This window comes from Zeus faber, assembly GCF_960531495.2.
Source record: "Zeus faber genome assembly, chromosome: 5".
NCBI lineage: Eukaryota > Metazoa > Chordata > Actinopteri > Zeiformes > Zeidae > Zeus > Zeus faber.
Genome location: NC_137192.1, coordinates 21,288,760 through 21,305,130, shown reverse-complemented (window position 1 = coordinate 21,305,130; position 16,371 = coordinate 21,288,760). Strand labels below are relative to the sequence as shown.

Below are 16,371 nucleotides of genomic sequence, written 5' to 3'. Positions count from 1 at the left end.
CCGCTAACCGTTGCACTGGCACTGCTTATCCCGACAGATTTGATCAAATAAATAAGCTAAATGACGACTACTCTCATGAGAGTTGTAAACCAAAGCACTAGATCGTGAAATTGCAAAAGCAAAAAAAAAACAAAAGCAATAAAAAACAAAACAAAAAAGTCGTCGTGGAGAAAGTTTCGCTGAAAACTAAAAGAGGAACAAAACGAAAAGCTGCGGCTCAACCGTCTCCACCCCGCGACGTGCCGCGCACGTGCCGCGCTGCCAGTCAGCAAGCTGTCATGTTGCATTCCAGCGAACTCGGACCTCGGAAAAATCAGATCTCCTCCCGGTAACGTACCCGGAGACGTTTAGCGCCAAAGATGACAAAGGGGCAGACCGCTCTGGTCCGAGTTCGCCGAGATAAATACGCAAACGTCAGAGCAGAGAGTGAATAAAGTTCACTTTGCGTGGAACCCCCCCCCCCACACGCTTGCCAAACGAACATTAATTCACTGCGGACTTCCTTCCCACCTGATCATCATCTCCGGAGTAGTGGGACATTGTCCACATGGAGGCACCGATTTCCGAGTTCCAGTTGAATGCAGCAGTAGGCCGCAACAAGCCGCTCGGTCGCCGCGCGCCTTTTCGTCACGCCATTGATTAGAATTGTCAATTAACGGACAAAATGTCTCGTTGTCACAGACCATCATCCCATGTTTATGTTCCCAAAGGTGGTTTGAAAAGGACATGTTGTTGAATAAAGTTTGTTAAATGGCAGAAGCTTTATCTGTCCCCCTCTCCGCATGCCCTGTGGGGAACCTTGATCAGCACAGGCGGGAGTGGCGTCCGGAATTCGACGGGTCACACATTATGACGCAACACACAGGCGCCATTATTTGTATTGTATTGAATTTGGGCAAGTTTCCCATAATATGCACCAACTCGTTTTCTTACTTGCAGGGGTTGGAGACGGAGAGAGGCACTGTGGCCATGCGTTAAAACGTTATTTCCCTCATTTAATCCTTAAAGTTGATTGAAAACAAAAAATAATCACGAACGATTGGAAATGATTATGGATAAATTGTTGTCACCCTGCGAAGTGGGAATCACTTTTATTTAAATGTTTATTATTTTTATAATTAATATTAATATGATGATGCTGATGATTATTATTATTATTATTACATTTACATTACATTTAGTCATTTGGCAGACGCTTTTATCCAAAGCGACTTACAAGGGAGAATAACATTCAGCTACATTGCGACAGATTATTATTATTATTATTATTATTATTATTATTATTATTGTTATTATTATTATTATTATTATTATTATTATTATTATTATTATTATTAATAATAATAAAAAACATAATATTAATAAATGATATGATTAAAATTATAAATGATAATAATAAATGCTGCAATACACCCTGTCCACCCTGTGGTCCCTGTGTATTGCAGGCAGCAATACACAGGGTCCAGATCACTCCTTTTAGGTGCATGTTACAGTTTTTGGGTTCTTGTGAAATGCATCACAAATTACAAAGATAACAAACATTGTGGACGTATGTCTGCACCAATCAACATTGACCTACAGTACATCTATCTGTATGTTTCCCTTCAGGCGTTTAGTTTAAATATTACTGAAGCACAGTGTTTTAATAATTATGACAATATATATGTATATATATCATCGAATAACAAAAATTACATATTGAATAAGTAAAGCCGATATTCTCTTAAAACTGGTGTGTCTGTTGTGACCTCTGACATTGCATTTTATTGAGTCGTGGTTGAACTGTCGAATTGGTACCCATACCCCATTTAAAGCCAGTCGTCAGCAAATGATGTCCACTTTATTACAGTACATTTAATTGTACTATTGACTATAGACAAACAACGCATTGTCAGACAGTAAAGAAGTTATAGGAACGGTATAATACATTTCCATAAAACGTCCGAAAGATAAGTATAGTTTATATAACATGAATAATGACAAAAATAATTAAAAATAATAGTGGATATATTGTTATTCATTTTTTTTCATTTATGAATGTTGTAACTGACAACGACAAGGTGAAAAGAGAAGAGCGCCGATCATTACGGAACAAGGACATTAGACCGTTTCTTCTGTGACCTCGTTGGCGCCGTTGTCCTTAATTGACACGTCCACTCTGCCTTCCACCGGATTCCGCTTCTCCTCCTCTCTCTTTTCTTGGGCCAGAAGCCGATAGTTGATTCCCATTCCTCCAAACAGGAACACGCTTGCAATGATGAGGACGATCCCACAGCCCTGGTAGGTGTACCTGTAGTCATTGTAGATGTCTTTGAACTTTCCTGTGGACATTTAAGAGTGCATTTTTGTCAAGTCGCTGAAAATACTTGCCAACAACTTGTTTATTTAGTCTGCGTCTGTAGATGAATAGTAAATCTAGACAAAACTTGTAGAAATGATATGAATGAGGATTGTATTGTCATTGCATATTGTACTCACCAAGTAAAGGGGGCCCTAACAGCACAGGACCACACTCCACAATGGTGACCAGTCCAACAGCACTGGAGAAGCGCTGTGCTCCCACCAGGTCCATCAACGTCTCGAAAAGCACTGAGCTTAGCCAGCCAAAGGCAAAGCCAAAGAAGACCGCGTAAATCACAAAACCTGTGTAGTCCACAGATATGGGTGCCAGAACATGGCACACACCGTTGTACAACACAGCGGCAGCAAAGAAGTATTGCACTCGGGGTCGGACCCACTTTGTGTTGGCCACTATACCCATGGAAGGCCGGGCGAACATATCAACAAAAGCGAGCACGGAAAGGAGGAAAGCTGCCTTCTCTTTAGAAATGTCTTTACTTTTGGCATAATTGCTGAGGAAAACCAAGGGAGCAAACAGCCCAAAGAACATGATCACGTTCCCCATGATATAAAGCAAAAAGCCACGGTGCTTGAAAAGCGTGAGGTCAATGAAGCTGTTAACGGTCTGCAAAACAGTCTTGCTCTCTGCGCTGCCGGTCGTCCGTTGGGGCACGGGTCCTATGGGGCGCATGAGGGAACCTGCAACACAGCAATTGAGGAGAAGACCCCCCAGGATCAGGAAGCTTCCCCTCCAGCCAAAGCGATCAAAGAACCAGCTGTTCAGAGGAGCTAACGTGGAGAGGAAGACAGGACTGCCAGCCATAGCAATCCCATTAGCAATGGGACGTTTTTTGAAGAAATACTTCCCGATCATGGTGAGGGCAGGGTTAAGATTGAAAGCCAATCCCAAGCCTGTAAAAATAAAAATGAAATAAACAGTTTGCTTTGATTTCGCACTGAATTGTCATGAATGGCTTTTTATCCACATTTAAACATCACGTAACAGATTTCTTTTGAATCATTTTGACGTTCAGTATTTATCCTAAATTGCCACTCGATGGCGCCAGAGCTGCGTAAAATGTTTCTGATTGATAACCAAGACAAAAGGATGGAAATCAAGATTTACACACCTCCCACAACCCCGATGCAGAAGTACAGAGCCTCAACAGAATTGCAGAAGGAAGCAGCAATGAGGCCTGATCCAGACAAGCATCCTCCCATGATCATAACAGGGCGGCTTCCATACTTGTTCACCAGGATACTGCTGATTGGACCTGGGAAGTATTGATTTTGTATTGTATTGAGATTTTGCATTGACTATTGATATTGACAACAGAGGGTAATTGTTCGCTGTGATATCCAAGAAAAGCCAACTTTTATCGACAACCCTATGTGCAGCCACCAGAGAGCACCAATCCCCCAGCTGTGGCAGCCAGAGAAGCCATACAACTTCTGGAATCATTTTTTTGTCAATGCTGCACTGCAGTAGATGTGCTCTCATACCATTAATAATGGGATCTATTATTAATGGTATGAGATAAAGATATGAAAGCTGGTTTAATTTGAAACATTTACACACAGCATGCTTGGCTCGTGTTTATTTTCTTTTTAAGGGTTTCAGGGCATTAAAAAAACATTTCTCATATGGTGTGTGTGTGTGTGTGTGTGTGTGTGTGTGTGTGTGTGTGTGTGTGCGTGTGAGCGAGGGAAATAGAGGAGGGAGTGAGAGAGAGAGAAAGAGTTTGTATGTGTGTATGTGTACGCATACACACACACACACACACACACACACACACACACACACACACACACACACACACACACACACACACACACACACACACACACACACACACACACACATTCCATTAAACGTGTGTGTGTGTTTGTCTGGCGTGAGGGAGAGAGAGAGAGTGGAAAGGGGAGGGGGGATGTTCACAAATCTGTCTCAACGTTCTTTTATATGAGGTATTTCATAATGTTTATTTCTTATAGAGATCTTCCTTTACCTTTTGGTATTTTCTATTTTATTTTGAATATGGAGCTCGTATCCAAATGGTGGAATGGTTGGATGTATGCAGCGACAGCACAGCAACTTGAATGCATGCACTTTATATTCAGCATTAACTCTACAACATCGCTGTTATTTGTAAACACAAACCTAAATGGGAGGCCTGGTTCAGGTGGCCAAATGCCATGTCTGTCTATGGCTTATAATAACAGGCCAAAATGAGAATGAGTATCCACATGGAAGATGCTTCCGCCACCCTGCCAAATCCCCGCGCTGCCCAACAAAGCTAAATCGAATCTGACAGTTTTTGTTTAGAGGTTGTCCAGACTGGTTTGCCAGCACAGAGCAAGACAAAGGGTTTAGACTGTAACGCAGGCAGGCTTCACACTAACAATGAGTTCCTTCCTTCTACTTGGGAGGACGAGGTGCTCGGGATGAAGCAGGTTGCAGGGAGAACCGATGGAGGATGTTATGTATATAATTCATCAAAGATTGAACAAGTGCAAAGGGCATTACAGCAGGCGGTTGGTAAACTTCTGCTGAAGATTGAAGAAACTTGCATGGTCTGTAGTGTGGCTGAAATACGGTGGTCCTGAGAGCTCAACGCACTGCAACTTAAGACAACACATGCAAATAGGTGAAACACAAGCAAATCACAAAAAACACAGCCGCATTAACAGAAAACACAACCGCATTAACAGAAAAAAACAACCACATTAACAGAAAACACAACTGCAAAACCACATTACAGAAGGCAATAAAATATATTAAACAAAAATTATTTTGTGTCTGTATTTATATAATAATTTATGAGTACGTAACAACCTCGAGCCGCAACTATCACAGATCAGTCGCGCCACGCGAGACCACCATGTCCAAATCCTCCATCTGTTTCCTCCAATTAATAAATAGAAGAACAAGTTTTATATCAATCCACAGTTTTTATTTAAGCCATTTAAGTGCAATGTTCCAGAGAAAATAAATTCTACCGACTCCATGAGTGTGGTGAAGTTTGCGAACGATTCGGTTTGTGAACTAACTGAACTGAATCACCTCCTGAAACGATCCATTCATCAATCAGTTCAGTTGAGCTCTCAGTCAGTTGTGAGTGAAGATGATTCAGAATCACGTTCACAGAGAGTGGAATCAATGATTCATTCACACTTAAATGGCTTAAATAAAAACTGTGTATTGTATAAATGTTGTTTTTTGGATTTATTAAATTGCATGGAAGAAGCAGATGGAGGATTTGGACACGGTGGTCTGTGACAGTTGTGGCTCACTTAAATCGTGTGGCTCACTTCCGTCATGTGGTTTTGCGGTTGTGTTTTCTGTTAATGCGGTTGTGTTTACTGTTTATGCGGTTGTGTTTTCTGTTAATGCTGTTGTGCTTTCTGTTAATGCTGTTGTGTTTTCTGTTAATGTGATTGTGTTTTCTGTTTATGCGGTGGTGTTTTCTGTTAATGCAGTTATGTTTTCTGTTAATGCGGTTGTGTTTTCTGTTAATGCAGTTGTGCTTTCTATTAACGTGGTTGAGTTTTCTGTTAATGTGGTTGTTCTTTCTATTCATTTGGTTGTGCTTTGTCTTAATGTGGTTGTGTTCTCTGTTAATGCGGTTGTGCTTTTTGCAATCTGCTTGTGTTTTGTCTATTTGCATATGTTTTTTTTCAGTTGCAGTACATTGAGCTCTCAGGGCCACCGATCTAAAATGTTTATTTTACATGATAAAGTAAAATTCAGTTAGCAATTAATGCATACTTAGTGTTAAAAGGATGCCCTATTTGATGATGCATGCAAAGGACCAGTCAGTCAAAATGATTTATTGGCATTAAAAACTTGTGGTCTCATGCAATGTACCTGTTGCATCCTCATCTATACTAACAAATTACATTGCATTGTGACCCATTATTCTTCTTACCTACGCTGCTACATATTGTCGTTTTGAATTGGCTTAAGTGCTATTTGAGGGACCAAAATGGTCCTAACGTTGTTGGATAATGAGGGTTTAACTTGTTTTCTGAGAGATACATGATGTTTTGTTTGACATGAAATACATCCTGTTCATTGTATAAACATAACTGAGAGATCTTGGCAAGTGCCTTTGTTATAATTAAGATTTTGAGTTATGAGTTTTAACGGTGGCATAAAATGCATAATCAGCTTAAATGCATTTACTGATGTTCAAACCAATCTTAATGCTTATATACTTTGCAAATCCATGGTTATGATAAGATTCTTCGATCTTGTTGCTGTAGAACATTATATGGGTAATATTACCAACTCTGCTGTATGAAATGTACACTTTTTTTCTTGTGATGTGATTAGATCATGCCTAATTAAATTGTAATCTAAGACTTTTTCTGAAATAAATATATATTAAATATTAACAAAATCTATGAAAAAAATTATTAGCAACAGCATGTACGTCTTTATATATATATCAGAATAAAAGTGGAAAGCATGAGCTAGAAGTAATATAAAACTTTAAATCACTGCCATGGAAATTGCCATGGAAATTGAAAGGCCTTTAGTTGATGGAATTTATTTTTCACTCAAACTCACCTCCTGCATACATAACAGCTAACATGATGGAGGAGATCCAGGAAACTTGGCTACTGGTCACGTTGAAGATGACCTCGATTTCCTTGAAGAAGACAGTGATAGACTTTGGGAAGGCGTAGGAGAAGCCGATGGAGATGAAGGCACCAACCACCACCATCCATCCCCATCCACCCTCGGGTGGGGTGTAGCCTTGGGGGCCACCGATGGCAGGTGGCATTTTCACTTAATAAAATCCTCTTCTACCCACACAGTGTGTGGAAGGTTGTCGCCTGTGAGAGAGGGAACACAGCATATACAGGACATCTTCTTCATACTGATTACTTTACAACATGTACAGTCCTCACATGTAATAAAATAACTTATAAATGTCCATAGGACTGAAATGTCCTTTTCTAAAAGGACTCCCAGGATTCTTCTTAAATCCTTTCTTTAAGTTTCTTTAACCATAATATACTATATATATATACTATGATTTTATATATATATAAACAGAACACAATTACAATATTAGAAATATTAAATATGAAAAATAAATAAATCTGAGCTCTCATCAGGAAAATGGTCAGGGGGTAACATAAAATCTCACACTTTATTGGTCCTTTAAAATAAATCTTTTAAAATATTTGTCAAAGAGAAAAAGGCGCCATCTTTGGAAATATTAGTTTTGCAGTACCCTCTGAATCTATTCAATGAGCTCCTTCCCCAAACCCCCACTGTCTCACTTTGGTGGTGATGAATAAGAATCTGTCTGCAGAGTGCAAAGTCAAACAGCTTACTGTACTGTTTACACAGGGGAGGCTGTCCACAGAGCGCATCGATCAGGCGCGCACACAACTTGAATTCACATTGCACGCTGGCTCTCAGTTGTGCTGCATTGTGGCTGATGGCAAAGTGCTTTTTGCATTTTTTTTTTCGGGCCGAGGAGGACATGATTTGGCTGATGAATTAGTTTGGTGCTGTGAAAAGTTATTGGATCATGGGCCAATTGTGTGAAATGAATGGTGAATATTTAATGCACTGAAGACCTTTTGTTATTGAGCTGGGATTTGAGCGGCTACTATGCAGCCATAAAAGTGCCCCCACTCCCCGTATCTTATGGAAGCAGAAGCGTACATAAGAGAGGTGGAGGAAAAACGAGCTTCCTGTTTAACATAATGAGACCATTAGGTTTAAACATATTTAAAGTTAAATTTGTCACTGCCTCAGTACTCGCAATCCCAGTCCGTTTGTCACTCATCAACATGTAAATGAATGAGTTTGGTGAAATCCTTAATGAAACACTTTTCCTGGCCGCTACTGATTAAATATGATCTGCTGCATAGTAGTAGAGTTGATTGGGTTCTTTAATTTGTGAGAAATTTTCGGGTGGCAAAGGAGGTAAACGAAAACTGTCAAAGTCAAATATTTTTATATATTTTATATTTTTGTATATAATATTATATGTTATTATATTTTATGTTATCAGGGGATTCTTTTTATTTACACCCATTTACAAATACTCTACAAATCGTTAGTATTCAACGCTGTACAAGATACATTTTTAAAATCGAAGAATCAAGATTGCCATGCTCAAATGTCTTAATGTCCTGAAAGGAGGAAGTCGGGGTTGGGTGCCAGCAATATCTGAAAGATGTGGTTGTTGTCATCTGATTTGAAATATCAGCGACAGGACTGAGGTCACCTTGGTTAAATGGTAGAGGCGAACGTACCCGGTGTCCTCTTACAGATGTCACCTTTTCCTCTCTGGAAACCGGGGACTGCACAGTCGCGATTGAGGTCAGTTCGGAGATATTCCTCGTCTGAAAATAGTCACGCACATTCAACAGGCGGCCGCCGGCGGAGGGAAGTACGCGGGGGAAACAGGAGCGCCCACCGCGTGAGCTGGATGAGAGAGACCGAATGTTTTAGAGAATAAAAAATATATATAAGTGAATAATACACGGGGATCAGAAGAAATAAATCAGAAGTGACAGGGCTGCTGTCAACACATGACAGGCCCACTGAACCCAAAAAAAGATTAAAAGATAATAGTCATTACACCAAATCAAGAACAGATCACTAGGCTTTTGAATCGAGAGGCAAACCTTTCACAATCTTTTACGACCACAATGTCCTGACCTATCTCTGTAAGGCGATAGGTGTCGGAATAAAAAGTAAATCGGCATCTTGACACAGTATCAACATTGCTATGGCCATTGTCAATGTCTAAAAAAAGCAGCCGACACGGGTGGGCTCCACGGAGGGGACACGCGGCCACGAGGCATGATGGACGGAGTCACGGCGGGGTCTTTGTGTCTCCGCTTTTTGGGGTGCGATGTTTAATTTTCAGCCACATTGGTCTGTCGGTGTTTGGCTGTCTAACTAAGTATCACGCGGCTGTCGGACCATTAAAGGCTAAAACACTGCGTGTTTTGAGTGATGACAGAGATAAACAGTAACATAGAGCCACCCTTTCTGCACCCACATGAAAGCTTTGTGTGCACCGCTCTCCACGAGGTTGACATGTGAATGTGGTTTTCACTAGTTTGCTGAAATGAGTGGCAAATAAATGCATCGATAAATAATAACATTTTTAGTAGATTTCTGGGCACCATCTGGTTGTGTTAAGTTTTTTTTCCAAATAGTTGTAAAAAAATATATACTGTATATATATATTATTTATTTATTGTTGTATAACTTTTTATTTAATTCTAATACAATAATATTGTATGTTATATTGTATAAGTACTTTTTAAATATATGCATGCAATCAATTAGCTAATACATTAATATAACAAATGAACTTATAAAGATATATTTTATTATTTTTAGACACTGACAAGGCACACCTCTGCAAAATAACAAATAAAAAAGAAGTAATAATATTTTATGTGTGGCCACATGTTGGTGTCTACGCGTCCAGCTTCTTACCTTGGCAGGAGCTGTCCTCACCACTAGACGAGCTCTGCAGACGAGCACTTCTCTCCCCGGCCCTTTAACGGGGGCCAGATGTCAGTGTATGGGTCCCAGCAGGAAACACACGGGAAGCAGATAGCCCTTCATGTGTTTGTGCATTCCGTCTGCCGGTGATTCTCCGTCTGCCGACAGTCGCCACGCTCGCTGCTTGGTTCTTCAGCCTCGGCCGACGTCCGACTTTCTCGGTTTTACAGAAAAAGTTGAAGGGGTTGGAGTTCATTCATGGGCACGGGGCACCGGCATGACGTTCTCAGCACAATGGTGGTACGGTTAGGCCAGTCCAGCTCTTATTGGCTCTGCCAGGCTCAGTGCCGTGCCCCTAGAATGCATTCCCCACCTCTGTCATGTGCTGGGCTCACACTTACACAGAGAGCGCTGCGCAGAGTGGCTTTTTTTTTTTTCTTTTTCTTCGCGAAACAAGAAAGGATATAAACTGAGGGCTGCAAGCCAAGAGATAAGATGCTTTTTGGAACACCAATTTCCCGAAAACGTTGGCATATCAACACTCTTTCATTGGGGTGCAGGGAGCCATGGCTATAAGAAATCCGGTTTACTTAAACAACTGACATTGTTTTCTTCACTCACCTGGGAGAACAATTTTTGATCACTTTGGAGGTCAGCTCCAGTTGAGGCTTTCTCCTGACCCCCACCCCCCCACACCCCCCCCAACCCCCATCCCCCGGGGAGCCATTGCAATCTCTATGTCAAAGCTTGGGAAAGGAAAATGCCGGATAGCGGGAGGTTACCAAAACACTGGGTTCTCGCAGAGCGCTTTGGAACACCCCTTCGGCATTCTCTCTCTCTTTGTTTCATATTGTTGCCCATTTTACTTTGAATCCAATGAGAACTTTTATTGCCTTGCACACAGAGGAGGCAGCGCCGCACCGGTTGCGATTCAAATGTGTTGCGCCATGTATTTGCAAGTGCATAGGGTGAATAATGAAAGACGGATTTGGGAACACACACACACACACATGCAGGCCGCTCATGGAAACGCTTAAACTTGTGCGTGCAATGCACGCTCCCTAAATACATAATCCACATAAAGGCACACGCGTGCATGGCAAACAATGCACACATGCATCCCTCCGTTATTCGCTTTATGAATGCATAGTCAGGGTGAGCTGTCGTCGCCCCCTCACTCTCACTCTGAATAGGAATCCACTTCTTATGTCCGATAAAGCCACATCACCGCGCCGCCGTTTTCTCTCATTCTGTCTTTAATTTGGGGTCCCTTCAGGTCACGCCCTTCCCTCTCAACCCCTATCACTCCCCTTCTCCTGCCAAGAGATTTCTGACAGGCGGCAGGTTGGCTCGAAGTACAGAATCTGCTTGCTTATCGGCACAATCCCGCTCAGAGCCAAAGCCAAATCTCCACTCCAAGGCTCGGAGACGGTGACATCAGTCCCTGATTTCCAGGATGCAGCTGTGTCTGAGACCTATGTGTCGAAACTGTCGCAGCGCTGACAGGTGAGCCAAGTCAGAAGTCAGGGCCCGGGTAACCTAACACTTTGAACGGTTTGTGGTTATCCCTGGTAATTAAACGTGGGTTTTGTTCATGTTATCCGAATCGGCGGAAAAAAAAATAGAATAAACTGTCAATTCCACCAGAGAATATATATTCACATCTATTATTATGTAAATCAGAGCAAATCCAATCAAAACATATTCCGTCATGCACTTTCTCAAGGGCGGACCGGTGTTTACCGAAATGAAGAACATCAGAATAGAAAGTGTTGTTTTATATTTCAAGTTTATTTAAACTCTCGTGAAAAAAATCATGTGAGACAAGAGATCAGAACCATAATGTTAATAAATGGAAGTTACCACACAGTTGTTTGCAGATGGTTAATATCCGACGAGGGTACGCACGCCGAAACCTTCCTATAGAGCGCCGATCGCTATCCCTATAGCCACAGTGCGGTTATCATGCATTAGCACTGTTCCCGCACTTGACTGAAGTTGCATTTTCAAATTTCTCTCATGAAGCGCCTCAAAAACTTACTGTTGGTATTCAAAGGAAAATGTGAGGTACCGTCTCTTCAACAAGTGCCGGCGTTGCATCCTTCTCACGGTAGTGCCCCGTCTACCCCTCCTTCCCCTTGGCGCTGGAGCCGCACAATCTGATGGACGGGGGAGGAAGGGCGACACGGAGGGAACGGGGAGCTTCAACGCTGTGTCAATGGAAACACATGGTTCCTGTGGACATTCATTATAGGTCGGTGATATACCTCTAAACTAATCATCAATAATGTGGTATTTGCTGAAGTATTTTTTTCAAATAACTTTATATCAGTAGAAAAAAATGAAAAATCACATCAGAATGACTGATCATTGATCCAGGCATTACCTCCCGATGTCAAACAAATTCAAAAACGACCCTGCTTCTAACCGCGGCGGGCGTCGAAATTGAATTATGAATTCAAAGTCACGCTAATCAAGCTCTGCCGAACTTGTTGTCGATCTCTGATGATGATTCCCAGTGAGGTGACGCCACGAGGGTGATTACATGGCGAGCACTGGAGTTGAAGTATCGCTTTAATCCGGCGTCTTTCTTCGTGAGAGATTACGAGCTACGCCGCTTCGGTTCGAACGTTCCAGGGGCCACGTTCTCAAACCGCACGGTCGCTGCACTCGACACACACACACACACACACACACACACACACACACTCCAATCAGCGAGGGAGCATAACTTCCACCGCAGACGCCGGATACGAGAAATCACATCGGCATAACATAGCGATGTAGAATGATTCCAAGTACCCGAATATGAACTATTTTTTTTTGGCAAGGAAACGGCCAGGCTGGGAATGAACCTTGTTTTTTTCTTTTTTTGTTCACTACATGGCTTCCGGGCGTACAGAGCGCACACTGCGATCCAACGTCGGATAACTCAACTCCGATTGATAAACGGGGAACGGAGGTTTTGGAACTGCCGTGATTTAAAAGATCATCGCTGTAAGCAATGTTCTATAGCGCTCGGCGGACTCGACGTAATACGCCGAAGTGTTGTGGCAGCGCTTCCCTCATATACAGTAATACACTCTCACAGGTCGAATGTAAGAGGCAATTATTTATCATCCAGTCCGCATGGGCAACAACTTGTGTAACATCAATACAATGTTCAACAATGTTCGACCACACACACACACACACACACACACACACACACACACACACACACACATGCAGACACACATACACACACACACACAAATATACATACAGTATGCATGCACACAGACATACCCACATAGAATCAACATGGTATATACTCATGTCTTTCTCCTCTTCCTTTTTGTTTTTCATACAAATAGCTGCTCCAACCCTTCCCTCCCTCTCTCACTCCCCCCACCACCCTCTCTCTCCCACTCTCTCTCTCTCAATCTCTCTCTCTCTCTCTCTGATTCTTCCCTCTCAACTCTCAGGATAGAAAGGCATTCGCTGGCAGACGTTCGTCTCCGTGGTGCACGGCCACGTGAGCCGCCAAATGTCTGTCCAATCCTGGCACCGGGGGTAAAGAAAAAACAAAAAAACACTCGTACTCTATTCAGCAGCACGCTCAATGAGAGCTGTGTGCAAACGGAATTAAAGGAAAACATTGCGCCGAACGCTTCGTATCGAATCTTATAATCAATGTACGGGGTGCTCGTCACGTCCAAGTGCTGCTTCATCCTTACTGAAATTTTTGTGGGTTTTTACGGCGGGTCAGCTTCCTGTTTGGTTGCATTGCCGCCCTTCCTCTTCTTCCTGCGTTATTTATCCTCCAACGTCACATCCTGTGGTACAGTTCTGTCCTCTTAAGTCTTAATTCAGCATCATATGCCTACAGATGAGAGCAATGTTCTATTTATAACCACATTTCATGGTACCATCCTGTCCTGTTAAAAAAAACCTCATGAGGAATCCACATTCAACCCCAGATCCAAATCAAAGTCCCTGTGTGTTTCCCATCTGAAATCCTCTTCCCTTTCCCTCCAGTATATTCCACACCTCACTCTAACGTGTGGCACTGACTCTTCATCCTGCGGTTCTCACCGCTTCTCTCTTTATTCTGTATCTCTTTTTATAATTCTCATAATTATAATCATAATTTATACCCACACCTAACCTAATTTCTATTCAATTTTTATTATTCTTTTGTCATTATTATTAATTTTTTTCTCTGACTGTTTAGCTGATTTTCGGCAATGCTTGTCGTCTGTAGACATGCAGCAATAATCACCGTGTGACAAATTCCGAGTGCATGTAATGAACCTGGCGAAATAAAGCCATTCTGATTCTGATTTTGTAAATTCCTCCGATGAGATTAATTACTCTAATACGTTGACATGTGTTTTCATGACCCCATTATCTCTTCTAGGAAACCTCCCGGGCAACATCCTGCTATTAGCGCAAACATCTAATCTCATCAGGGCCTTTTACGACAAAGACAATAGATGATTTAAATGCTACAAGAGTATGTTATTTTCGAGATAATAAGGACCGCACCAACATACAATTACACTGTGTGCCATGTGGCGAAATACAATGGTGGCCCTGTATCCTAGTTAAGGCAATATGAGTCAATTTTGTTGCGGGCTGTCTTCCACTATCAACAGATCATTATACTGAGATACTTTACAGCGGTGCTCGCAGGTGGGGGCTATTTAAGTTGCCGTTTAAGTTGGAATTTCAGAGCTGATCGCTCGCCCCCGAGTTTCCCAAGATAACAGACCTGATGTCACGGCAACGTGGCAATGCTGAGCCGGAGCTCGCAGCTTGTGCGTTCTGATAATTCAAAGAAAAAGTGCACTCCATGTCCACTTGATCCCTCCATTTGAGAGGGCAGAACAGACACTGGCAGCTGGTGAGAAGTGCCGCTGTGCAAGAAAAAGTCCTGGTACGCCAATGAGTAAAATGTAGAAGGTACCCGCCCACTTGGAGCACTGCTTTACAGTCATTAAGAATGCAGTTGGCAAGTTCACAGGGTTGCGGGGTCTCCTTCTCCATTCTCTCTCTACAACTCTCAGTCTTGAACATAATAACTGTGTGTGTGCGGTGATATTTGGTTTTGCAGACTGCAAATGCAGCAAAAATAAAGCGTCGAAAGAGCATCATGTTGGCCATTTGCTTTTGCTAGTCTCCTTTTTTCCATTCCACAAACATGCACACGTATGCATGTGCATGCATACATAAATAACCCCCTCCCACACACACACACACACACACACACACACACACACACACACACACACACACACACACACACACACACAGACACAGACACACACACACACACACACACACACACACACACACACACACACACACACGCACACTAGTATTCTCCAATAACATCATCAAGGCCTGTTTCCAAAGGATAGTTTTCAGTCTTTCATCTCCTTGAGACATGAAAACATTGAGTGGAACATTGGAAAGTGGTCTCCTAAGAGTGGTCTCCTAAAAAGGTATGATTTTGACATGGCACACACACACACACACACACACACGCACGCACGCACGCACGCACGCACGCACGCACGCACGCACGCACGCACGCACGCACGCACGCACACACACACGCACGCACACACATACACACACAACTTCAGCACATAAAACTTTAATTAATTCCTGGATAAAGACAAAGGCAATTTCAACATGAGTCACTCCAGTTTGCTTGTTTGGGGACCTCCTTGTAGGGGAGTGGGCCGAGCTGCCAGACATCAAACTTGTACAGCAGAGTAGCTTTCTGTGTATATGGACAATGCCGGCTAAGTCAACACCTACACATATGAAGGCTGGAGGGGCCTGTTTCTTAATCAGGAGGGCCCTGTTGTCACATAAAGAATGCTTGAGTTTTCTACAAACTTGTGTGAGGGAACGTAGATTGGTGCACACGAGGTCTCGTCCCATTCTACAACTTTTTATGACAATCATGAAACGAAAACATTTGAAAGCGGTTTCTGAAATTGTAGACCAAGAATCAGGATCCAAAACAGTTTATTCTGCCAAACACATTTACATTGGAATCTGAGGAGGGTTGGTGCCTTACACTGCAGACTATTAGCATTAAAAGCAAAAGCCTAAAAATTTAGAATACAATACAATTATACTATAAAATAGAATAAAATAGTAAAAAATAACAATAACAAAATAAAAATGTCAGATAGATACAAATAGCCAACAAATACCAAAGAAATACAAAACATATATATTCAATGTGATACTAAATGATACTATGCACCAAAATATAAATAGAGTTACGTTTGCGTAAAGAAAAAATAAAATATTTCACAAAGCAAAATCTGGAATTTAATTCCAGCATCGTATGCATACCAACGAGAGCTATATTCTGTTCATAACCATATTTTATGGTACAATCCTGTCCTGTTTAAAAACCTCATGAGGAATCCACATCCAACCCCAGATCCAAATCCAAGTCCCTGTGTGTTTCCCGTCTGAAATCCTCTTCCACTCGTTCCCTTTCCCTCCAGTATCTTCCACACCCCACTCTA

At 42.0% G+C, this 16,371-nt stretch overlaps 1 protein-coding gene across 1 annotated transcript; it reads right to left on the bottom strand.

The window, feature by feature from the left end:
- Positions 1–1,821: 1,821 nt before the first annotated feature.
- Positions 1,822–10,130, bottom strand: LOC307229986 (monocarboxylate transporter 1-like). The gene is made up of 6 exons (XM_080000136.1): positions 9,824–10,130; positions 8,623–8,794; positions 6,914–7,182; positions 3,471–3,614; positions 2,479–3,252; positions 1,822–2,321 (listed from the first exon to the last, which is right to left on the bottom strand). The coding sequence occupies exons 3-6, from the start codon at positions 7,128–7,130 to the stop codon at positions 2,101–2,103; spliced, it is 1,356 nt and encodes a 451-aa protein (XP_079856262.1). The 5' UTR covers positions 7,131–7,182; positions 8,623–8,794; positions 9,824–10,130; the 3' UTR covers positions 1,822–2,100.
- Between the last annotated feature and the right edge of the window lie 6,241 nt (positions 10,131–16,371).

What these genes read in the sequence shown, in the direction of transcription:
- LOC307229986 (XM_080000136.1), bottom strand. Translation starts at nt 7,130, where the DNA reads ATGCCACCTGCCATCGGTGGCCCCCAAGGCTACACCCCACCCGAGGGT. An exon ending in AGCTGTTATGTATGCAGGAG is followed by an intron (nt 3,615 to 6,913) that starts GTGAGTTTGAGT and finishes AATACTTCCCAG; the next exon opens with GTCCAATCAGCAGTATCCTG. An exon ending in CTGCATCGGGGTTGTGGGAG is followed by an intron (nt 3,253 to 3,470) that starts GTGTGTAAATCT and finishes TTATTTTTACAG; the next exon opens with GCTTGGGATTGGCTTTCAAT.